The sequence below is a fragment of the Mus caroli genome, chromosome 17, assembly GCF_900094665.2.
Source record: "Mus caroli chromosome 17, CAROLI_EIJ_v1.1, whole genome shotgun sequence".
Taxonomy (NCBI): domain Eukaryota; kingdom Metazoa; phylum Chordata; class Mammalia; order Rodentia; family Muridae; genus Mus; species Mus caroli.
The window spans coordinates 18,555,277-18,570,657 of NC_034586.1; the positions used below are offsets into that span (position 1 = coordinate 18,555,277).

A 15,381-nucleotide genomic window follows, 5' to 3' on the forward strand; every position below is an offset into this window, starting at 1 on the left:
TTTTGAGCTCGGGATTTATGGCTTGTGTTAAGGATTATCAGATCTGACCTTTCTCATGGAACCTTTTATAATTTTTGAAGTTGGGAATTATATATCTTATAATTTGGCACAGTTGTTCTCGTGCATCTCCTTGTCCTTTTGCATTAAGCCTTTTTGCTTTGATGCTAAACCTCAGTAAGTATCGGTCCAATATATGAAGTTATTGTGAACATAGTGAACACCCATATCTCCTTCCTGAGGAGATTGGATTCCTCTCAGTTTTGCTTATTTTGTAAAATGTTAAGATTTAACATTATACCTTCTCCTTAGGTATATGTTCCTCCTATTCTGAGATTTGGGAAAATGTGATAATGAGCAAACCTTAAGTTTTTCTGTAGGCCTTGTATAGTTCTGTACATATGAGCATATCCCTTGTGTCAGTCTCTAGATATTATCTGTCTTACATTGATATATCTATAAATATTAAAACAGTCTTGTATCTCTTAGTACTAAAGATGGCTAGGATCAGATCATTTGTAATTTCTGCGAATCTCCAAATAGACAATTTTTCGATTTGCACAACTTTCCATTCCCATCAGGGGTTAACATAAGGATGTACTTTGCCTTTCCAGATCTTTGTTTTTGTTTTCTGATTATTTTTGTATTCTGGTCAAAAACAACTTGTCTGGTCTTAGACAAGTATAAGAACAAATAACAGTCATTCCTGGCTTGCATGCAGAATGATGATTTCAGAATAATCCATCCCCATACTTCGCTATATTTCTTTTTGTTTTGTTATTTTATTTTCTTTTATGTGTATGGCTGTTTTGGCCTAATGTATTTCTATTGAAAACACGTGTCTGCTTCCTGTGAGATCACATGGAGCATTAGATTATCTGACAGTAAAATGAAAAATGGTTGTGAGCCAGGATATTGGTGTTAGTATTCAAACCCAAGTACTCTAGAATTTCTGTAACTGCTCTTCCCCACTGCATCATCTTTCCAACCACTAATTTGCTTTCTTTTTGTTACGTACTCTAGCCAGCTAGTGTGAGATTGAATATCTTTTGGATTCTACTTTCTGAGTCCCTCAAGACCAAGCAATATGGACATATTTATAAACATTTTGGAGGGCTCTTGAAGTCTTATAAGCTATAGTCACTGGGATATTATCCTAACTTATATAGAAATCTGATGATTCAAGTTTTTGAAACCTCTCTACATCAATATTAAGAAGGCATTTTTCTCAATCACAACTGATTCTGCTGGTGTTTTCTGGATATGTATGAAATCACACCATCTTTGAAAAGTAGAATTGGATATCTCTGTGCTTCACCACTTTTTCCAAATTTTTTGTACCTACTTCATTTATTATTAGTAGTATTATTACATGTGTACGAATATTTGTTCTTCATGAATGTGTGTGTACCACCCATGTACTATGTATACAGAGGTTAGAAGTGGGCATGGAGTATCTTGGAAGCAGAGTTATCATTTTGAGCTGCCATTTGTTTGTTGGTATAGAAGCCCTGTCCTCTGGAAGAACAGCTTGTCCTCCTAATCATTATTTGTTATACCATCCCCCTGTTGCTAAGTTAAAGCTATATTAAGTACAGTTTAGAAGAATGTGGCCTTTTGTCTTGGTACAGTGTCATTTCAATAATGTACATTTTTCTTCTTTCTGAAGTAGAAACCAAGATTGAGAAATACACTATTTTGCAGACATGTGTTTAATCTGTTAAAACTCCTACTAGGGAATTCTACATTAAAATTCAGAAATCACAGTTCCTCAAATACTCTGCTACTTCTGAATAGACATCTTTCGGCACTATTGAGACTTACATGTGGCAAAGTCTTTTTGAATATAGGTGGGTGAAATGCTGTTCTTACTGAGGTTATATTTCTTAGGGTTTTTAATCGAGAAGGTTTTTAGTCATTGTGGCTGCTGAATTATGGTTCATATTGTTTTACTTTCCTTATTTGGGATAATGCTTCCTTCTGTTTGACTTGATGATTCCTTTCCAGTTCTCTCATATTCATTATTCCTCACATGAAATTTATTACTACCTTTGTCCTCATGGATAATTCATGTCTGATTCTTTTGTGCATTTTTTCATCTGTTTAGAGTGTAGGTAGATCCTTGTATGAAAACATGTCTTATTTTTTGACTGCATTCCAATACACTTCCTAAAAATCAATTTTACCAGTCACCTTTTCTGAATGTACTGTTACAGTTGAAAATTACTTTCTTTTGGGGCTTTAAAATGTATCACTCTGTTCTCTGCCGACTTTAAAATGTGGGGTAGTATCTATAACTATTGTATTTTCTAAACCTCTGCTGCTATTAAAGAATAGAAGACAGTTGGAATATAGATGTATGTTGTTAGAGCACTTAGATGTGAGAACAGCAGAATCTGTCTGGCAAATTATCCCAGAAAGTAGTAGAAGAGACTGCTGTGGTCTCCTACTAATCAGGAGTCCCAGTGTCTGAACGCAATACATAGGTATTTGAAGCAGGTCTTGATAAAATGATTGATTGTGACCTTTGCGTGGAAGTCTCAATAGTGCAAAAAGATATCTATTCAGAAGTAGCAGAGTATTTGAGGAACTGTGACTTCTGGATTTTAATATAGAAGCCCTGCACTTCACAGTGGATGCATGTAAAAAGAGGTTATTCTTTACATCCCAGTATGACTTCTTATTCAACATCCATGAATGAGAAATATAACTTTCCAGTTATAGACAGGATCAGAATTAAGTCATGGAACACATTTTGTTACAATATTTAATATTTCTGAAATTAAAACACAGCATCACTGGAGTAGGAAGTATTGATGGGTTTCCTGCTAAATATGACATTACTCAGCTTGTATGTCAGAAGTAAGGGTCATGAAGACATATGCCCTTTAAAATGTCGTGATTATTTCCCTTGAAAATTTATGCATTGCTATTCTCTGTATGGAATTTTATATACTGTAAATTCATGACATTTTTCTTGACTCTCAAACTTCTGTTTTCTATATCCTAATGTTGTGAGTGAATTTTCAATTGCAATAACTAGTAATTATCCTGATTTTTTTTCACTCATCTTGGTTGTTAGAATCTTTACAATATAACATTCTAATACAGTATTTGCTTTTTTGTTTTCTTTGCTATTATGGCCATTACAAAGCTCCTGGGAATTTACTTTCATCCATGCTTTGTACCTCACTATTCTACCACTTATAATTTGAAGTGTGGACTTTCTACCTTGAACTCCCAAGAGAGCTTGCATGGTTACCCTCGTTACTTTCTGTCCTTTCCCTCCTTATGCAAAAGTTTATCCCAATCATCCCTGTTGTATTTCATGTATGGCTTGAGGCAGTTTTTTTGTGGGTAGACTGGGTGTCATTTATTCATAATTCAAACTGTTCTTACATATTCCACCAATATATCATTCCATGCTATCCTATCTGTGACAATGTTTCTTGAGATTCCTGATCATTTTAGTTTGCACAACAATGTTTTGGCATTGTCCATGGGGAGTTTTATTAATTTTGAATCTGTGATATTTTGTCAGGAATTCCAGTCTTTGTTCCTAAGACAGAAACTCAGAGCAGAGCAACAAGAAGAATGACTGCTTCTCTGCTATATGTGCCCCAGGTTAGTTTCATATCCACATTTCTTTAAAAATTGTATATCTTATTGAAGCTACTCAAAACCTTCATTTTCTACATCTGGTAATGTTATCTAAAGTATTTCTGTTCTCTGATTGATCCCCATTTTCATTTCTGATAAGCAAAATTACCGTAGCACAGTCATATTGTAGTATATTTTCCCTCAATATTAGAGCAAGAGGACATAAATTTCCTTACACTTAGGACATGCAATCTAGAAGGGGAATCTGTTGTATGTGTCACTCAACGAATATAGTGTTGTCCAACTTTGACATCAAACAGACATGTATCTTTTTATATTAGTAAAGAAGGACCATTCCTATCTCCTTGTACTAAGGTCAAGTCTAAGTGGATCAAGGAACTTCACATAAAACCAGAGACACTGAAACTTATAGAGGAGAAAGTGGGGAAAAGCCTTGAAGATATGGGCACAGGGGAAAAATTCCTGAATAGAACAGTAATGGCTTGTGCTGTAAGATCGAGAATTGACAAGTGGGACCTCATGAAACTGGAAAGCTTCTGCAAGGCTAAAGACACCATCAATAAGACAAAAAAAACACCAACAGATTGGGAAAGGATCTTCACCTATCCTAAATCAGATAAGGGACTAATATCCAATATATATAAAGAACTCAAGAAGGTGGACTCCAGAAAGTCAAATAACTGCTTGTGGACGTTGTACATCGTGGTGCGGAGCCTAGTGCGCACCACGATGTACAACGTCCACAAGCAGACTCCTCCATTGTTAGTGGGATTGCAAGCTTGTACAACCACTCTGGAAATCAGTCTGGCGGTTCCTCAGAAAATTGGACATAGTACTACCGGAGGATCCAGCAATACCTCTCCTGGGCATATATCCAGAAGATGTCCCAACCGGTAAAAAGGACACATGCTCCACTATGTTCATAGCAGCCCTATTTATAATAGCCAGAAGCTGGAAAGAACCCAGATGTCCCTCAACAGAGGAATGGATACAGAAATTATGGTACATTTACACAATGGAGTACTACTCAGCTATTAAAAAGAATGAATTTATGAAATTCCTAGCCAAATGGATGGACCTGGAGGGCATCATCTTGAGTGAAGTAACACAATCACAAAAGAACTCACACAATATGTATTCACTGATAAGTGGATATTAGCCCAAAACTTAGGATACCCAAGATATAAGATACAATTTGATAAACGCATGAAACTCAAGAAGAATGAAGACCAAAGTGTGGACACTGTGCCCCTTCTTAGAATTGGGAACAAAACACCCAGGGAAGGAGTTACAGAGACAAAGTTCGTAGCTGTGATGAAAGGATGGACCATTTAGAGACTGCCGTATCCAGGGATCCATCCCATAATCAGCTTCTAAACGCTGACACCATTGCATACACTAGCAAGATTTTGCTGAAAGGACCCAAATATAGCTGTCTCTTGTGAGACTATGCCGGGGCCTAGCAAACACAGGAGTGGATGTTCACAGTCAGCTATTGGATGTATCACAGGGCTCCCAATGGAGAAGCTAGAGAAAGTACCCAAGGAGCTAAAGGGATCTGCAACCCTATTGTTGGAACAACATGATGTACTAACCAGAACCCCGGAGCTCTTGTCTCTAGCTGCATATGTATCGAAAGATGGCCTAGTCGGCCATCAATGGAAAGAGAGGCCCATTGGACTTGCAAACTTTATATGCCCCAATATAGGGGAATGCCAGGGCCAAAAGAATGGGAATGGGTGGGTAGGGAAGTGGGGGGCGCTATGGGGGACTTTTGGGATAGCATTGGAAATGTAATTGAGGAAAATATGTAATAAAAATATTAAAAATTAAAAAAAAAGATAATTTAAAAAAAAAGAAGGAAGATCTCATCTGGCAAAAAAAAAAATACTTTTCAGGAGTGATCATGTATTTAGAAAAACACTTGTGAATGTGCATCTGCATATACATGGATACTGACTTGACTGAGCAATATATGGAAGAATACAATTTATGATATCCTTTATCCTTTATGATAATCCTTTATCCATTAGAATTTTGCATTGCTTTTTTTACTTCTATTTTCTAGAACATTTTTAGCGTTGTACTTAGACCCCATTGTAGAATTTTGAAACACAGTGTTGCTCATCACTACTTGACCATGTCTGATGTGACTTTTGGATTTTGTTAATTCATCAAGGAATATTACTGCACCTAGACCTCAAATGTGTACCAATATATTCTTTAAAACTTTGCTGATTGTGAGTCTATTGCTATCCTGTTTCACATAGAGAAAATACACTAAAGTCTATGACTAGATTAGGAAGCATCTCTTGATAAAATTAAATTTCAATTTTGTTGTATGTATTTTGGTACATTTTCTTGACTCTGCATATGTGCTTTTTATTCTTCTTGTATGTTGAGATAAGAAGAGAGCATTAGATCTCATAGAACCAGGTTTCATATTCTGTTTTATACTGCCATGATGGTTCTGACAAACAAATTACATATTAGAGGACTTTAAAAGACATTATAGAATCCAATCTGCAAACAAAATTTTCAAATGCATTGATGGAGGTAAATCTGTTCTTTGTCTGTTGCTTAGTCTTAGAAAATATCAGCAAGTCCTAAAGAGCAGAGATGTGAGTATGTACACTAGAGTATGTCATTCTGTATGTTACCTATAGAATATTCTTAAGTTCTGACGCACCTCTATGGCCCTTCTATAAAACTTTTGTCCTTTAATATTTGCTAAGACTCTTCCCTATCACAAATTATATCATCTTATTCTTTGCATCTTTGTTAAATAGGAAACATGTTTGTCCGACATCACATGATAAATTTCTAATTTTCAATTATAGGGTCTCTTAACGTTCAAGGATGTGGCTGTGGAGTTCTCAGTGGACGAATGGGAATGTCTCAGCTATTCTCAGAGGGCACTGTATAGAGATGTGATGATGGAGAATTACAGTAATCTATTCTTTTTGGGTGAGTATACTCTTCTTGTAGAATTCTAAATTATTCCTTTTAATTTACATATCTTTTGTAGATAGAACTCTGAAATGTCTAGAGACTTACAGAATAAAGAATAATAACCAGTATTGTATCCTTTATAGTCTCTCTAACCCCTTTACCTAGTTTTCAATCTAAACTTTAAAGTTCAAAGAATATTGCACATTTAGAGAAAGGAGGGATATTGTTTTATATACAATAATTGGAATTTAAAAATTTTGCCATTACATTTCAGTATTCATCCATTTCTGAATTTTAAAATGCAAATTATTTTAAATAGAGCAGCATCTGTTTTGTGAGACTTTTGTTTTTATGTATTTATTTACATTTGGTATGTGCTCTCTATGTTTACTGCTGTTACTGTTACACTATGACCTTTTCCTGAGCACTTTGGAAGTAGAAGTAAGTGTGTATGTGTGTATATATATATATATATATATATATATATAGTGAGTTCCATGTCAGTGATATCAATGTGAATCACATAATAAATTCCTAGCTGACCTTGTTAATATGATCACTCATATAATTTCTATCTCAAAATTACTTTTGCTTGATCACCTGATTTTCCTACCTTCAGCAAGGGACAGTGTTTAAATGAGAATTAGAAGGCTGTCATTTTTCAGTTTTTTGATATAGATTTTTATGTTCTTCTTAGCATCCATTTAATGATTGTGAAGCACAAAAGACATTCTTCCTTTAGAATAGCTAATTTATTTTTTCTTTGTGAACTTAAAAAAAAAATTCATTGTTGAATCCCTTACTCATACATTAATCTCTTTCTTCCCTAATTGCACTTTTTTTTTCAGAGAATTTTCTTCACTGTGAGAAGGTGTTGAATCAAGGCACAAAGCATATTGTCCACAAGCGTGTAACTATCCAAGAAAAGTCTTACAAATGTAATGAGCCTGTCAACATGATTCATCAGTCTTCCCAAGGTACACCTTCCAGAACCCAACAATCAAACCTAAACAGAAAAAAAATGGGGAAGACTGGAGATGAACCTTGCAAATTTAAAGACTGTGTAAACTTTCTGAATGTGTTTTCCATCATTAGTCAAAATGGAAGAATCCATATAGGAGGGAAAGACACAAATGATACAGAGCATAAAAATCTGTTTGACTCAAAACATAAACTCATGCTGAAACAAAGTGGCACTAATGGAAAAAAACCACACAATTGCAGGAAATGTAGGAAATGCTTCAACATGTACTCAGGTGTCAGTAGACATCAGAGAGCACATACTAGAGGGAAAACCTATAAATGTAGACACTATAGTGAATCCTTTCTGCATTTGTCACAGCTCAAACTACATTACAAAATTCATTACGGACAATGTCCTTGCAAATGTGGCAACTGCTTTTATCATATATCAGGCTTCGAAAGATACTACAGAATTCACCCTTGTGGGAATACTTATAAATGCAGTGATTGTGGCAAATCCTTTAGCTATTCACAAATTAGAAAACATCAGAGAAGTCATACAGGAGAGAAACCTTACAAATGTAGTGAATGTGAGAAATACTTTTCCCAGAAATACCAACTTACAATTCATCAGAGAAATCACACAGGAGAGAGACCTTACCAGTGTACTGAATGTCACAAATCCTTTATCCAAAAATCTAGTCTTATTATTCATCTGAGAATACATACAGGAGACAAACCTTACAAATGTATTGAATGTGACAAATGCTTTACTGTGTTAAGCAGTCTTAGAAGTCATCAGAGAATTCATGCAGGAGAGAAACCTTATAAATGTAGTACATGTGACAAATGCTTTGCCGACAAACGAAGTCTTCATATTCATCAGAGAATTCATACAGGAGACAAACCTTATAGATGTAGTGAATGTGAAAAATGCTTTACCCACAAAGACAGTCTGAGTATTCATCAGAAAATTCATACAGGAGAGAAACCTTACAAATGTAGTGAATGTGACAAATGGTTTAACCAGAAAAGCAATCTTAGGACTCATCAAAGAATTCACACAGATAAAAACCTTACACATGTAGTGAATGTGGAAAATGCTTTACTGAGAAAGGCAGTCTTAGAAGTCATCAGATAATTCATACAGGTAAGAAACCTTATAAATGTAGTGAATGTGACAAGTGCTTTGCCAAGAAATATCAACTTAGAAATCATCAGAGAATGCATACAGGAGAAAAGCCTTACAAATGTATTGAATGCAAAAAATGCTTTACTGTGAAAGCAAGTCTCAGAACTCATCAGAGAATTCATACGGGAGAGAAACCTTACAAATGTAGTGAATGTGGCAAGTCCTTTACCCTGAAATGCCGTCTTACAGTTCATCAGAGAATTCATACAGGAGAGAAACCTTACAAATGTAGAGAATGTGAGAAATGCTTCAGGTACAAATGCACCCTTATACATCATCAGAGAATTCATACATGAAATAAACTGTACAAATGCAGAGAATGTCACAAGTAGTTTATTGAGAAGGGCAGTATTAGAAGCCATGAAAGAATTCATACAGAAAAGAAACCTTACAAAATTAGTGAATATGATAAATGCTTTATTGATAAAGGCAGTTTTAGAAGTCATCAAGAAATTGATGCAGGGAAAATATTGTACAAATGCAGTAAATGTGACAAATATATTACCCGTAATTATGATCTTATGATTCATGAAAGAACTCATACAACAAAGAAGCCTTATAAATATAGTGAATGTGAAAAGTAAAAAGCTTCCAGTAAAAGCTCTCTTAGAAAACATCAGAAAAATCAAACAGGAGAGAATCATTACAGATGAGGTGAATGGGACAAATTCTCTAACTAGAAAGACAGTCTCAGATATCATCAAACTCTTCACACAGGAGAGAAACACTATTTGATTGTTTGTATATGCTTATATTAGGATGTTTCACCATGTTGAAGTACTTGTGGTCTTATGGACTAGTTGTGTCACTATGGGTGTGAGATTTAATACACTCAACATAGCTGCCTGGAAGCCAGTCTTCTCCTGTTTGCCTTCAGAACAATAAGTGCAACCGAGGTGTTGCCATGCTCCTTCTTTGGTAACAAGGGACTGAACATTTAAACTTGTAATCCAGCCCTAATTAAATCTTGTCCTTCATAAGAGTTGCCTTTGTTAAGGTGTCTGTTTCACAGCAGGAAGACCCTAACTAAGATACATTGCAAATGCTGTGAATGTCAGATGCCTGGAAAAGTCATCTCATACAGCAGAGAAACCTTACAAATGTAATGGATGTGACAAACGTTTTACCTTTAAAGACCATCTTAGAAAACATCAGATAATACATAACGAAGAGAAACCTTATAAATGAAATTAATATGGAAAGTTCTTTATCAGGAAAGACTATTAGAACTCAGCAGAGAATCATAAGTGAAAGCTTAAAATTTAATGAATAGAATATGACAAATGTTATTTTAAAACGTGTCTTCAAATTCATCTGAGAATTGATTCAGGAAAGAAAATTTTCAAATTCTGTGAATGTGACAAATCCATTCATGAGAATGACCATCTAAAAGGTACCAGAGTGTTGATACAGAAGAACAACCTTACAAATGTAGCTAATGTGACAAATCTTTTGCCCTGAATCCTACCTTAGTATTCCCCAGAGAAATCATACAGGAGAAAAACCTTACAAATGAACTGATCAATGCAATCTATTAAAAAGAAAGACAATTTTAGAACTTGTCAGAAATAAATACAGGAGAGAAGATCAACAAATTGAGTGATTGTGAAGAAGTCTTTAAGCAACAAAGACCATCTCAGAACTCATTACAGAACTCATACCGAAAAGAAACCTCATAAAACTAGTGAATATGAAAAGTGTTTATTGTTGGCTGATCTCTTAGAATATATCAGAGAGCACATTAAAATGAAATGTATGAGGAATATTTGTGACTGCATCTCAGAACTAAGAATGCATTTGAAAATTTAAAATGGACCCTTCAGTCTGAGCCAGTGCCCTGAGCAGAACTTAGGCAGTAGCTGTGCACCCAGTCCCATAATCCCCAGAAGATTCTTGACTCCCAGGTCCTCTAATATGCCCAAGATCATAGGTGAGGATGACACAAGATCTGCCCCAACACCGAGAATAACTGAGATGTCAAGAACCATAATGGTAAAAGCTAATAACTAGCAGGTGATCATCCTGAAGTGGCCTGCCCCAGATTACTATATAATCTGTGACAGGTTAGCCCTCATTAAGCAAGGCTATTGATATGCTTTTCCTGTTACTATTAAACATATATAACTATCACTAAGTAGTAGCACATCCCTTTGGAGCAGATCTCTGCAGATCCACGATGATGTACTATCTTGTAGTGATGCTATATAGACAAATATATGACTAAAATCTTAATGATGATCCTATAAGGATTCCTAAAATTATATCTGTGATTATTAACTCTTTTATAATGGGAGACTGCGATTAGATCCTTTTCTGATAATCAAAGCTGCATTAAGAACTCTGCCAGTCTCTCAAGTGTCACCAATTAATTGCTTTTAGACGGTAACCAGACTTTCTCCTACTCAGAGCACATTCATAGAGATTTGCAAAACAATTAACCAAAGGTCATAAAAATGGAACTAATGATGTATTATAGGTTCTAGGACAGAATATAAAATAATGACTGGGTTTATCTACCAAACTTCACTTATAACTTAATTATGGTTTTAAACCTTCAGTGAACCTGTGGAGCTGAGACAAGTGATGGATGTTTAGCTAGATAATTACTCCTAATGGATATGCATATAAACATTCTTTGCTGTAAACGTCTACTTCAATTTATTTGATTTTCTGTGTGAACTTTTGATAAACTTTTTAACATGTGATCATGTATTCTGAGTGATGTTTAAGAGCTGAGGACAAAGAGAAGATTCAAAACTGAAGGACTGGTGTGAGAGGAACAGAGGTGAGAAGAACTGAGCTGAGAGAGGAATTGAGCTGTGGAGAAGTTTTTAGACAGAACACTTTTTAGATTAGAAGAAGAATGCAGAGTGGAGTAACTTAGAAATTATAGGTAACATAAAATACTAAGAGAGCAATATGCAAAATGCAGAGGGAAAGAGGACAAAAAAGATGTCACAGAGAGCAGAAGGAGCAGGCAGGCAGGCTTCTTACCAATGGACAGAACATGTCCCATGGTAAGGACAAGGCAGGTTTAGTCTTATTAAATGAAACAAAGCTTTTTTCTTACAAAGACGGGTTTAATTCATTTAGCATTAAAAGGGTAGAAGCCTTTTCTTTCTCTGTGTAATAAAGACCTGAACTCAGTTTTCATCCAGAATGAGTGATTCCTTTCTGCACTGGTGCTTGGTCTTTTGCTCCATATGCATATGTAAGTATGGATGTGTGTATAAGTATGTAATTGTGAGAATGTATACATGTGTGTGTGTAAGTATGTAATTGTGAAAATGCATGCAAGCTGGGCCCAGCTGGGTTTGAATGAAAATGAATAAATGAGAATGAATGAAGCTAAATATGAATTTATGTGAGATTATGCATATGCGCTTGTTTAAAAGTGTTTTTCTTCTTCTAGTGTTGTTCTCTTCTCCTGGTTCAATAGAAGGTTATTGCTCCAAACTTTCCCCTAGCCTGACAAGCAAGAGGCATCTGGACAATAGGGAAAAGGCTCTAGCAATTAATCCTTTTCTTAATCTCCTGCTGTTTTAGGATGAGGTGCTAAGTGCCAGAGACTGCAGTTTCTGGCCTCAGAGAATCACAGAAGACAGGTCAGCTACAAGTAGCTTAGACTTAGATAAGTAAAGTTTACTATAGAGCAATCTTAAATTTCTCATAAGACAAAGTCTTACCCTCCGCCTATGCTCTTCCCCCTCCACTGCCTCAAGAAGAACCAATAAGAAAGAAAAAACACCCCATGCTGGGGCTGGCCCCAGGCATTGGGACCTGTGGGATCCAGGGCACAGGAACCCCTGTCCAGCCAGGGGCACAGGTTTATTCTGGTCGGAGCTGGTCCCCTTAGCAGACCATCACCACAAAGAAAGGAAGCTCGACTCTCAGGTTCTCTAACATGCACAGGATTATAGGTGTTCTAACTCGCCCAGGATCATAGGATCACAGGATTTCAGGACCCCAGAGGCAGCTTGACTTCCAGGAGCTCTGATACCCGCATGGATGTCAGGATCACAGGATCACAGAGACACCTGGACTCTGAGAAGTTCTGACACAGCGAGGATCACTGGAGAGACAGGCTCCAGTGAGAGACAGCAAGGGCAGGAAGCAATAGAGGTAAGTGCAAGAACATAAGCAAAAGAGACCGAGGGTACTTGGATCATCAGAACCAACTTCTACCATAGCAAATCCTAGATACCCTACCACATCAGAAAAGCAAGTTTTAGATTTAAAATCACTTCTCATGATGATGATAGGGGACTTTAAGAAGGACAGGAGAACACAGGTAACCAGGTAGAAGACCTCATACAAGAAAGACAAAAAAATCCCTTAAAGAATTACAGGAAAACACAACCAAGCAGATGAAGGAATTGAACGAGCCCATCCAGAAACTAAAAACGGGAATAGAAACGATAAATCACAAAGTGATGCATACCAGGAGATAGAAAACCTAGGAAAGAGACCAGGAGTCATAGATGCAAGCATCACCAACAGAATACAAGAGATACAAGAGAGAATCTCAAGAGCAGAATATACCATGAAAAACATTGACACAACAGTCAAAGAAAATGCAAAATGCAAAAAGTTCCTAACCCAAAACATCCAAGAATTCCAGGAGACAATGAGAAGCACAAACCTAAGGATAATAAATAAAGAGACCAAATATTCTCAAATTAAAGGGCCAGTTAATATCTTCAACAAAAATATAGAAGAAAACTGCCCTAACTTAAAGAAAGAGATGTCTATAAATGTACAAGAAGCCTACAGAGCTCCAAATAATTTGCACCAGAAAAGAAATTTCTCCCATCACACAATAATGAAAACTGCAAATGCAAAAAACAGTATTAAAAGCAGTAAGGGGAAAAGATCATGTAATTATGAATGCAGATCTATTAGAATACTCACCAGAGACTAAAAAAGCCAGAAGATCCTGGGCAGAGGTCATACAGACCCTAACAGAACACAATTGGCAGCCCAGGATACTGTACCCACCAGAATTCTCAACATAGATGGACAAACCAAGATATTCCTTAACCAAAATTACACAATATCTTCCCACAGATCCAGCCCTACAAAGGATAGTAGATGGAAAACGCCAATACAAGGAGGAAATCTACACCGTAGAAAAGGCAAGAAAGTAATTCTCTTTCAACAAACCCAAAAGAAGATAGCCACACAAACATAATTCCACGTTTAACAACAAAAATAATAGGAAGTAACAATCGTTTTTCCTTATTATCTCTTAACATCAATGGACTCGATTTCCTAATAAAAAGACATAGACTAACAGATTGGATACTTAAACAGGACCTAGCATTTTGTTGAATATAGGAAACATACTTCAGTGGCAAAGACAAGACACTACCACAGTAAAAGCCTAGAAAAAAATTCCAAGCGAATGATCCCAATTGATTTTCAACCAAAATTTATCAAAAAAGATAAGAAGGGACACTTCATACCCTTCAAAGGAACAATCTACTAAGATGAACTGTCAATTCTGAACATCTATGAAAATCAGTTTAGGGGAATGCCAGGACGGGGGGGGGGGGGGGGGGGGGTGGTGAGCAGGTGGAGGGGGAAGGAAGAGAGGATTTTGGAGGGGAAACTTGTAAAGGGGATAACATTTGAAATGTAAATGAAAAAGTATCTAATAAAATGGAAAAAAAAATGTCTAGTCTCTGAAAAAAAAAGAGTCATAGACTGACCCGTCCAGCAGGTCCAGATATTCGAGGGTCTTGAGGGGACCTTCTCCTAAGAACCAAATGGGGGGATAGAGATGAGAACCTTGTGTAATGAAGGACACACGGAAGCAGTCTGAGTAACATCAAGGTTCCAATGTATTGAGCAAGGCCCAAGGCTTAAATGCACAAGCAAAAGGGGAAGTGCCTTTCAGCAGGAGGGGTGGGGCAGTAGAATTGCACAAGCAAAAGGGGAAGTACAGGTACTTATCAGTGGGAGGGGTGGGGCAATAGAATTGCACAAGCAAAAGGGGAAGTACAGGTACTTATCAGTGGGAGGGGTGGGGCAATAGAAATTTTTCTTTTGGCAGCTACACCGGGAAGCAGGAACTTGGTGGTATCAGGGTGTGGTCAGGACATCTGGCGCTGACTTAGGGCTGGAACATTCTGTGGTTGTTCTCAGAGCGGTGCTTCGGTGGCCCGCTTTTGACCCTCTTTTCTTCTCAGGGGGAGAGGCCCAATTCAGAGATCAGGACAATTGTGTTGTCTTAATAGCTCCCAACAATAGACAAGTGTGTAGTGGGGACAAAGATAGATGCCAAGCATAAAGTGGATTGTCTTTAGCCATCACACTAAAATACAACATCTGATCCTCTGATCAGCTTTCATTTCACTCTTAACTGGCAGATATAGTACATGTATTTAACATGTGTGTCATCCTTTCTTGGAGAACAGAGATTTCTTCTAACTTCCAAGAATCCTTTTATTCTCAAACTGGTAAATCATCATCAACTCAAGTACAGCTATTTTCATCATCATCTAAGAAGGCTTTACATTTTTCTTGAGGTAAAATATATTTTTCCCACTTACTCTCACTTTCACAATATGGGCCTCTTTTCTAGGTCATATGCACACTTTTGTGTGAGAACATTGATCACTTAAAATCCACATGAATGCATTTGTACATAGAAT

The 15,381-nt window shown here is 36.6% G+C and overlaps 1 protein-coding gene across 1 annotated transcript; it reads left to right on the plus strand.

The window, feature by feature from the left end:
• The first annotated feature begins 3,591 nt into the window (after nucleotides 1-3,591).
• Nucleotides 3,592-9,309, plus strand: LOC110312715 (zinc finger protein 883-like). Its single transcript, XM_029471545.1, is given in 4 exon segments — nucleotides 3,592-3,621; nucleotides 6,459-6,585; nucleotides 7,419-8,600; nucleotides 8,603-9,309. Coding segments are annotated over 4 exon segments (2,046 nt in total).
• Nucleotides 9,310-15,381: the final 6,072 nt, after the last annotated feature.